Source organism: Scleropages formosus, chromosome 2, assembly GCF_900964775.1.
Source record: "Scleropages formosus chromosome 2, fSclFor1.1, whole genome shotgun sequence".
In the NCBI taxonomy this organism is placed as follows: domain Eukaryota; kingdom Metazoa; phylum Chordata; class Actinopteri; order Osteoglossiformes; family Osteoglossidae; genus Scleropages; species Scleropages formosus.
The window spans coordinates 33,997,433-34,007,865 of record NC_041807.1 but is presented as its reverse complement, the minus strand read 5'-3'; the positions used below and the strand labels follow the sequence as shown (position 1 = coordinate 34,007,865).

Here is a 10,433-nt window from a genome sequence, read left to right as displayed (position 1 = left end):
AACAGATTCCTTTACTGTAAAAAGGTTTAACGACTTTGCCAGTTGTGAAACGGTGTGCGAGCGAGTGAGAAGAAGCCATAGCTCTCCTATGTAACACAGCCAGGTTATCGGGGCCCGAGCGCCACCGAAGCGCCCGCAAGCGGACATCCGCGGAGCCGGCCCAGCCGAGAGCACGATGTAAAGAGCACCGGGTGATTAAGGCATCGTTACCCTACAGCCTCGAGGGAAAGTTCACGCAATGGACCGGCGTGCTGATGTTTTGTCCGTGTCAGCAGGAGAGGTGTGCACGTGGGTGGGGTTCGCGCTCAGGTGCGCCTAGAGCTCCGTTCACGTGGAACGAGAATATTACGTGTGCTGATCCCCGGGGGGGCGAGTCAGTTACCGCACAGGCGTGTGTCTGTATGTCTCTACCGGCCCTGCGCACCACCCCTTACGAATAGCACCGAGAAGTACGACAGGTGAGCAGGTGTCTTACCTGACAGGTGCCTCTTCTCCAGATTCGGGAACTCCACCACCTTTGCCCTGATCTGTTCTCAGCTCCGCGTCGTTCTGATTGCACTTTAATTCTCTCCCCCTTTGGGCGAGGCGGCCGGGGCAGAGTCTGCTGTAATTTTATGGATGACTTCATCATACCGCCATATTCACGGCTCAACTCACCCACGAGTCCAGCCACCTTGGCGACACATCCAGCCCCCACTGGAAATTACCACTGTGGGCCCCCTCTCTACCAATACTAATGCAGCCCAAAAGCTAGTAAACACTACAGGAGTGTGGGAAAGAGTAAACACTGAGCTGGAGAAGGTATAATTACCATGTCTGCCTACAGCTAATGTACACAATCTGAGACATACAGTGCATCTTTTGTTCACCTAAACCACTATCACTAACATTAAATACAAACAAGCATGTTCTACAATCTCAAATATATACACAGCCTGTATGTGTGTGTTCTGCAGTTATGCACACAGCCAGTGTGTGTGCGCGCAGTGCAGTTATATGACATGACACACAGCCGTGTGTGTGTGTGGTGCAGTTAGCACAGGGCTGCAATCGTTTTGCAGGTGGTGCCGTTTCCCCATCGAGCCCAGCTGCAGGATGGTTGCTGAACACACATTTATAGGACATTCAGTGTTTGGGTGCCAGACTGCAGCTGTGCAGCTCTCGTCCGGTTCAAATGTGGTCAGTGCAGCAGTGGGCTAAGAGCAGGTTGCCATCCAGTCACTGCATGGTCCACGTGGTCATTTTGGGTCAGTGCAGACAGAGGTGGCTGCAGGTGCTGTGGCTGCACTGAGCACCACTGCAGCTTCTGCTGATGCGGTTTATGTTGGTGTCAGTGCCGCCCCTGACGCAGAAGCGGAGTGAGGTCCCGCATGCGGTCAGCGCGGCTCCGGGCCGATTGGTGCAGGGGGAGCTGGAAGAATGAGAAGGTGAAGCTGCGGGAGAAGCTGAGGTTGGAGATGGGCTGCAGCGGAGGGAGGCGGGAGGCGCGTGAGGGAAACTGTCGGGGGAGGAGCTTACGACATCCTCCCGGGAACCTGTCAGCGTCCTGAGGAGGTGCCGCGTTCGCGGGGGAGCGGAATCCACCACCACCATCCCTGACGCGTTCCAGCCGGCCCCTCGGGCGGGGAGAAGAGAGCAGGGCGGGACAAACGGGCCGAGCTGGCGGGATGCTGCTGCACGAGGACTCTGACCGAGAGGGCGCCACCCACGGAGTCAGGGCGTCTGGGAGGTCAGCGGAGGTCAAAGCTGGCGGAGGATGCCTTCTCCTCCTGGCGTGAACGGGGTGCTGCAGCGCTGCATGGCCGCACTTCACCGCTGCACACAGCACAGGAATATAGACAAAACAAATAAAACATGACTTTTACAGTCCTGCGACATCCAGGGTATAATCTGCACCGCACCCTGCGCTTCCAGGATAGGCTCTGCACCACCGCAACCCTGCATTACACAAACGGTTAATGACAGCGAGCGGACGAATCGATATTTCCTTCACATTCCAGCCCGTGATACTTTCACACAAATGACAACCTTAACATCGTATTCAACATACACGCATGAGCTCTGTTAAAGCATTCACCTGCGTGGGACACGAGTTACGCCTGCCTAGTCGAGGGGGACACGCTCCCTCCCCGTTGGCATTCGTCCACGTTTCTGTACGGGCAACACGATGAAGGTATTTCCACTCGGATGGAGACGGCGCACTGTGTTATGAACATGTGGCTGCTGTCGTGTTTCTGTGGAGACGCTGTGTGTCTACGCTCTCTTGCGTGACTGTATTGTGTGGCTCTTTCCCTCTCCTGTTCCTCTCCAGCGACGGGGTCACATTCCAGCACAGCGAGAGACGAGCACAAAGGAAAGGGAAACCAACACTTCCAGCAACACCGCTCGCTTTCTATATGGCAAAACAAAGCGCAGTCCGGCCCGCTGCCGACCAGAACGACACACACCGGCTCACAGCCCGTACTGGATTAGTGAGCGTTCGCCACTAAGTGGCCCACCTTACAATGACAGCAGTGCACGTAACTACACTTGTTCATTTATACCTTTGTCCAAAGCCACTTGCAACATTACACTATTTATAATGATTTACACCTGCATTTACACAGCTGGGTAATTTCTCCTGGAGCAATTCAGGGTGTGTACATACTGTAGACTGCTGAGTGGCACTGCAGCAGCAGGTGGGGTTCAAACCTGGGACCTCAGAGCCCAAAGCTGCAGGCTTTAACTATGCCACCACCTGCTGTCTGGCAGACGGGTTCATCGCACGCACGTGCAGTACCTTCTGTCCGACTGTTCGAGGGATTCAGGAGCACCAGCGTGTCCCGGGACGTCAGCGGGACCATGGCCTTCGGTAAGAAAACAGAGGTGAGGAGCAGATCTGCCGTACCCATCACACTTGGCACATTTACAGAGAAATCCAGAGAACTTTACCAACACATACAGCAGCAGGACACCGGTGGAATTTGCCCTTCAGGCTCATCACCACTCTTCGGTGCCCGTGTGTGTGTGTGTGTGAGAGAGAGATTTCATTATTCTGACAGGTTAGGGAAAATTAATCAGCTCCCAGAACGCCAAGCCATCAGGGGTGCGACAGACAGCAGTGGTGGAAAAGATGGCTGCTCTCCACTTACCCCTGAAGCAGGAGTGGTGTGGAGGAGAGCTTCTTTCGGAAGACCCTTCCTTCTGCTGGGACCCGGAGCCCTGCTGCTGGCCTCAGACCCCTGGCCTCTTCTCCTGCGGGACATACCTGGCGCAGCCTCGGAGCGCTCACATGTAAACACACAGTCCTCTTCCTGCCTTTCCCGTCTCCTCTCTCTCAGCTGGAAACTCTCCTGGGTTTCATGTCTCATCTCACCGATACCGCGGCCTCCGTTCCCCCCCTCCCCCTCGTCTCTGCGACTGCCCAGGCCACGCGGCGGTCACAGGAGCGACACACAAAAGGCAGTGTGGGGAACCATCAAATATTCATGTGTCGCCTATGGGAGGGAAAAGCCCCCAAAGCGAAGCGGTGGCACCATGGAGCAGCACTGCTGCTCCACCTGCCCCTGCGATACCCAAGAGCGAGGCTACAAAGGGGCTGTAACAACACGGCAGACTGCCAGCTCCAGTTCATTTATTTACACTATTAATTCATTGATTTAATGATTTTTTTTTAATTACAGCACCACAATAAAGTAAAAAACATTATTCTTCATTTATAGAGGATAAAATGCAGAGGAAGCTGGCGCTCCTTTCACAGCGCGACACTCTACTCCAGACGGACCAGGAAACATCTTTGGTTCAGATGCAGCTGAAACACTGGACTGTCGTGTCCCTGTCCGACGCTGAACGAGGTGGTAAATCGGCGCGTCTCTCACCGGGTCACAGACACGTCACACGGCTGGAAGCGAGAGCAGTGATGAGCAGCTCCCCGTCGACCTCGCATTCATCCTGAACATCCAGGATGCAGGCCCTCTTTGCGGGAAATTCAAAGTCCGTACCGTCATTGTGAGTGAGCAAGTGCCCCAGACAGGATCACTGTAGTCCTGTCCCAGAGGGAGTCGCCAGTTCTCTCAGAGAATTAATACAAAAGTACCGGCAGAGATACATGGTTACAAATATGCTGTGCCTTTTCACTCGGTCCTTTTCCCAGCATCCCGTTCCTCTTTAAGGCGCAGGACCTGTAACCCTTGACCACAAACTGCCACCCAGGCACTGCCCTTTGGTCCTGACTCTGCTTCTGTACCTTTCCACACAGCCAGGCCAGCAGCATCAGCCACGTGTGAGAACAGCACCCCTCCGTGGCCCAGAGAAGAAGCGCACAGGTTCCACAGGCACACGCGTTGGTCGGGGGAGGTGGAGACGAGGAGAGCGGGGCTCAGGAAGCACAGCGCCGTCAGGGGGGCAGCATGTGCCGAGGGCAGCGCAGAGCGCGACCACAACTTCAGAGACACGCCACTGCCCCCCATCTCCCTGGGGCGCAACTGCACCTGGATTCTGATGACTGACAGCTGCCCGTCATCACCCCCGCTGGCAATGGTCATCCAGCTGTGTCCAGCAGGCTCCGCCTCTTGGCCTTCCCAAGGACCCTCCCACAGGGCTAGAGTGTTTACACCACTCTGATGGGCTGGAACTGTGAGGCAGGGCCTCAACGGACCTGAAAAACACAGACACACTGAGGGTCACTGACTGATACACACGCACGCACACACATACACAAAGAGATGTGTTATATTCAGGGGGGGCTCCAGCAAGCATAATGGTCACAGCTGTCACCTTGCAACTGAAGAATCCCAGGTTCGAATCTGACCTCTTGCAATAGTACTCTTGTGCAAGGTATTTACCTTGTAATCCGCTGTCAGAATCAGTAAATCATAGTAAGTAGATGAGTATACAAACCTTGCGTTGTCACTGGGAGAAAAGGGCAAGCAAATCATTAAAGAACTAAATTTACCTGCGTAGGAGGGGGGAGCAGTTTGGCCATCTTCCACATCCGTGACTCCAGTCATGTCCCAAAATGCAATTATGCCGTCAGTTGCAGCACTGATAACAAACAGCCTCCTGAAAGGAAGGAGGAGGAAGAAAAGAAAAAAAAAAAAAAGTGGAAGAGCAGTACGAGTATGAGAGGCACCTTTATGAGCAGCAAGAAAGTGAAAGTCGCAGACACACACTCACTCGTTGCCTTCTGGGTCCTCCAGGCAGCAGGAGGCGACACTGAGCACACAGCGCTGATGATAGGAGCAATCCCAGAGGAGGTGGAACTTCCCCCCGCTCTCAGACACGGAGAAAAGCCTTAAAAGAGACAAAAGGACAAAGAAAGAGCGAGCAAGCGGGTGGATACCACAGTACTGGTGAGAAGAAAACCAAGGATACACATCAGTCGCTAAAGGTCTATACAGAGCAAGGTGAAGAACGCAGCGCTGCACAGCCCTCACACCCGGGTCCCTGATATTCACCTCAGCACTCCATCGCTGCACGCTGCTGCCAGGAAGACCTGCTCTGCTGTATGAGAAACCACAGACAGGGACATGTATCTGCAGATGGAGGCAGGAATCGTATGTCGTTAGGGTCTCTCTCTCTCTCTCTCACACACACACACACACACACACACACACACACCTCGCTTCCCGTCTGCAATATCTTGGTGCCATCCACACGCAGCCCGTGTGTACCGATCTCACGGCTGGGCTAAGAGCAGTCGAACCCCCGTACATCCGTAGGACGAGGACTTTGTGAGTCAAGCAGAAGAGTCTCCTTTTCAACCCTAAATCCATTTTAAATCTCCACCCCCCCCATATTTTTGCAGGCACCCGTATACGTAGTTACAGGGAACTGGTACAGTAAGTTACCCTGCTGCACAGTCATCGCTCGGTCAACGTGTGTGGTCGTCCTCCTTGTACACATACAGGGGCTCGCTGTTCTTAGCCAAACCCGTCACCCATGCGATTACTGTATGAAGAGGTAAATCACTGTAAGTAGCTTAAGACGGTCAGATGCTTTGGAGAAAACTATCAGCCAAGTGAATAACTAGAAAATGTAAGCAGAAGAAGCCCACATTTCCACCGCAGTTACACACCTGGAGTCACAGGTACTAGCAGGAGGCGCTGAGCGAAAGGCAGCCGCGGTAAAGAACAGCAAACGGACGCTCCAGGAACTCACCTCGTCTCGGGGTCCATTTTCACCAACTTGTGCCGGTTCCGCCGTCGTTCCCAGTGCTCGTCCAGCCGGTGACGTGCCACCTGGATCACCTGACAGGAGAGCGAGCCCACCTGTTCCTTCCCACCAATCAGGAGCCGGCAGCACTGCAGCTGAGCCCGCCCCCCGGCGGAGAATAGCAAGGCGGAGAGAGACGTTGCGCCTCCGCCTCCGTCCTGTCGCCGAAGAGCGGCTAGAGCTCGGACGCTGGAGATGTGATCGGCGATGACCGCCAGCACCTTGACCGCTCCGTTCTGCGGCCGCACCGCCAGCACGCTCACTCTGGTGTCCTCTCCTCCCGTGGCCAGAACTTCCCACCGGTCCCCAGCGGCCCGTACGGCACCCAGGTGACACACACAGGTGATGCCCCGCCCATGCAGACCCCCCTCGAGCTCCAGGCTGGCTCCGCTAGGGTGGGAGGTGTCCGCAGGGGTCCGCGAGGCCAGCACCGCCCCCTGCTTCACAAACACCACAGCGCTTCCATCTTCGGCCGAGCCGCCCCCTGGGGGGCAGTAGCTCCAGGAGCGATGCCCCCCCCCACAAGGCACAGATAGGAGGCGCTCCCGGCGCAGCAGGTCCCACACCTCGAAGTGGACCGAGTGGAACCCCATGAGCAGAAAGCACGCGTCTCCCTCCCCTTCTGGCTCCCGAATGACGACGCGCTCCAGCCAGTCCATGCCGCCGCAGGCCCGTTGAACCCGCAGCACCTCCAGCTGCCCACCCCCCCCGTCACCCACCCTGGACACACGCAGGCAGCCGTCACGCCCCGTGCTGTAGAGCAGACCGCGGTGCTCACACACTGACGTCACACCCTGCTTCCCGTGGACCCCAAACAGGACGCTCAGAGGCCGCAGAGCGTCCCCCACAGCCTCGCCTCCCTCGTCGGAGTCCCGGTACAAGAGCAGTGACCCGCGCCTGTCCCCGCACACCCATAGTGCCCCCTGCGGCTGGGGCACGAGGATCGCGGCAGTCAGCCAGCGCTTGGCACATGGGGGCAGCAGAAAGGACCTCAGGGGCACGCAGTCAAGGCTGACGGCCCCCTCGCCGAGCTCCGGCTTCACCAGCCAGCGGCGCACCAGCCCTTCGGGCCCCGACACCAACAAGTGCCCCGCACGCTGCTCCCTGTCGCCTTCCCACAGCACGCTGTGCACCTTCCCCAATCCTGCCCTCAGTAGAGTCCCGCGAGCAGGCTGCGACAGGGGGAAGAGCCACACGTCTCCACTCAGGCTGCCCACGGCGCACAGCGCTCCCCTGCTGGACGCGGCACCTTCGCCTTCCCACGGGAGCAGCTCCATCGCGTTGTAGGACTGGAACTGCGCGCCCCCCCCGCCACAGCAGCTGCCAGCCGCTTCCCTCTTCCCAGAGATACACCTCCCCCTGGTCGGTGCTGGCTACCACACCCCAGTGCCGCTTGACCCCTCCCCACACCATGCGTACCACCTTGGGACTCCCCCCTCCCTGGAACTCAAGGTCCTGCACAAGTTCCGCCTCCACCTGCCCACCGTCAGTCTCCCCCAAGCTCCAGAGGCGGATCCCCCCATCAGCACCCCCGGTGGCCACCTGCGGGCTGCGTCCGCCCCATCCGGAACTAACTGCCAGCGCACGGACCCCTCCCACACGGTGTCCATTCAGTGCGCGGGACACTTTACCACTACCGCAGTCCCAGAGGAGACACACCCCATCCTCGCCAGCGCTCAGCACGCCCACGGGCAACAGCGTCACTGAGAAGACCCGGGCCTGGTGCCCATAGAGCACCTGCAGACAGGTGGGGGAGGGGTCCCCGCAGCCCGCTGCCCCTCCCAGGGGGCCGACACCCCACACCCGCACGCTGCGGTCGTCCGAGGCGGAAGCCAGCCATCCTCGTTCGGGGAGGTAAGCCAGGCCGAAGATCACGCCACTGTGCCCCTTCAGGCGTCGCTCCACTGGTGCCGTCCGTCCAGATCCCGTCTCCCGCTCAGATGTCTCTCTGGCCGCCCCGACCCCCGCCGTCACCGTTGGTCTCCAGATGACAAGTTGGTTGAACACGGTCCCCCCCACCACGGTCAAGCTCTGCCAGCACGGTCCAACCAGCAGGGCCGAGTAGAGCAGGCACCCGTCCTCGCAGGAGCTCCGCAGCAGCACGTGCCCCTCCCACGCCTCCAACAGCAGCACGGCATTGTGGGCCAGAGCAACACCCAGGAGGTGAGCAGCGCCGCCCACCCAGCGCACATCCAGCACCCAGTCTTGTAGCTCCCTCACCGGGCCAAGAGTTCGAAGGTCAAACGCCTCGCTGCCTCCAAGCTCCACGAGTCTCAGGGCCTTGCCCCCGAACACCACCAGCTGCACCCTTTGTTGCCATGACGACCCCAGCGGCTCCTCTTCCGCAGCGACCTCCGCCGACACGCCGCGGTCCCGGCGCTCCGGCCGGATTCCGTGGACGCGGTGGTTCCGGAGGACGCTCAGCGAGGCCGACTTCACGGAGGGAGCCCGAAGACTGTAGGCGGACAGCACGGGACCCTTCCCTGTTCGACACGGAGGAGCGCAGCAGGACCGTGAGCGACGTCTCGAAAAGCCGGGCACGTGATGAACGAGACAACCGGACAAGCCGCCCCGCCCTGCCCAACTCACCCGCCAGCAGACAGTCGTCCCCCAGGAACTCGAGAGCCGTGACAGGAGCCACCAGCAGCGCCGACTCCATCATCCATCACAGCGAGACGTCCCCGGCGGTGGACGTCACAGCACGCCGAGGGCCAGCCTGGACCTGCAAAACATACACGAAGAAACACTGCGAGGGGAACACTCTGCGACTCTATAGATTAATAATGCGACACACTGCCTACCTTCGGACCCGAAGGTTGCAGGTTTGAATCCCCACCTCGTGCTGCAGCACCGGCTTCAACTGATACGGGTTAGGAGATGCCCGGCTTAATGAGTAAATCCCTGTATAAATGCAGAAGTGTAGACGCCAGCATGCTAGCCTAAGGTTTCACGAACTTTGTGACGTGAATAAACAGTAGAGCCGAGCACGTGCGCTGAGCGGGGACCACACACACACACAGTGAGAGACACACACACACACACACACACACACACACACCGACCGAGCACGTGCCGGGCGAGAACAGTCCAGTCGCGTTCTGCAACATAACGAAAACTCTGTGACAGAGTCTGTCATCGCTGGCATACATGTAAAAGCTGCACTAAGCTGTGGGAAAAAAAGCCAAATTGGACCAAAGGAACCGCATTCGACACAGAAAACACGTTTTGTTTGTTACATGAGAGCGTGGTTTTAAGATGATATATCCGCGAGGAGAGCCCGCTAGCCTAGCCTAGCGCTAGCTACCTGCCTGTGAAAGACAGACACACACACTTCGGGTCAGTGTTTTAACTCGCAGTCACGCAATAAAAACCTACCTGATGTTTATTCTTCTTTACCGGCGGGAGCGAACGACCGCGGTGTCGGGAGACGCCAGCGAGCAAACTCACACACTAGCTAATGTCACTAGCGCCCCCTACTGCACAGGATGTTAATCGCCCTTCTGTGGCACCAGCGAGTGTTCTTTCCATTCGTGAGGCAATGAATGCAGGCGCTTCTTACTCCTCGTTTCACTGCATGACATGTTCTACCAACCAGTGAATGAGGATGGAACTGGAAGCGTAGTGGTTACACAGTCGCCGCCGCCTTTAGAACCGAAAAGCCACAGGTTCGAACGATCGATGCCGCCTCGACTCGACTCGATGTACCTCACTAGACTAGTTGCGGCAACCAGGCTGGCTGCATAGATAAATAACTGTAGGTAGCTTAATTGATATTGTAAGTCACTTTGGAGAAGAGTTTCAGCTAAATTAATAACTCATGTACATATAACGTTACACGCAGCATACCACCACAACTTGTCCGCGGAAAAAGCGCCAGGATTCTAGGTACATAATTAGGCACAACCTGCTCCTTGTAGTGTCCCCGCCCCTTTAGTAGGGAGCACACGCCCACCGAAGAGAGACGAGCGTTCATTGGTTCCTCTCCTAAATGTAGGGAACCCGGTTGCGATTAGCACCGCCCCACACATAACTGAGCGCGGCACTTATTGGCTTCGCACGCTCCGCAAACAGTCCGTCGTACATAAGCCCCGCCCCACTCCGCGGAGCGCTTGTCGTCTATTGGCTGGCGGCGCTACGCTTTGAGTTGCCCCCCCCCATGTGCGCAAGTCACACGCAGACGCTGTTTGAATTTAGTTTCCGGCCGCGCGAAGAGAAGGAGGGAGGGGATGCTGGGACAAAAG

General features: G+C 57.4%; 1 protein-coding gene across 1 annotated transcript; it reads right to left on the bottom strand.

The window, feature by feature from the left end:
- Positions 1–395: 395 nt before the first annotated feature.
- On the bottom strand, positions 396–10,039 carry wdr6 (WD repeat domain 6). The gene is given in 10 exon segments (XM_029249729.1): positions 396–1,815; positions 2,780–2,846; positions 3,132–4,636; positions 4,934–5,040; positions 5,155–5,271; positions 5,436–5,513; positions 6,139–7,499; positions 7,501–8,675; positions 8,782–8,914; positions 9,568–10,039. Coding segments are annotated over 7 exon segments (3,435 nt in total). The 5' UTR covers positions 8,855–8,914; positions 9,568–10,039; the 3' UTR covers positions 396–1,815; positions 2,780–2,846; positions 3,132–4,112.
- Between the last annotated feature and the right edge of the window lie 394 nt (positions 10,040–10,433).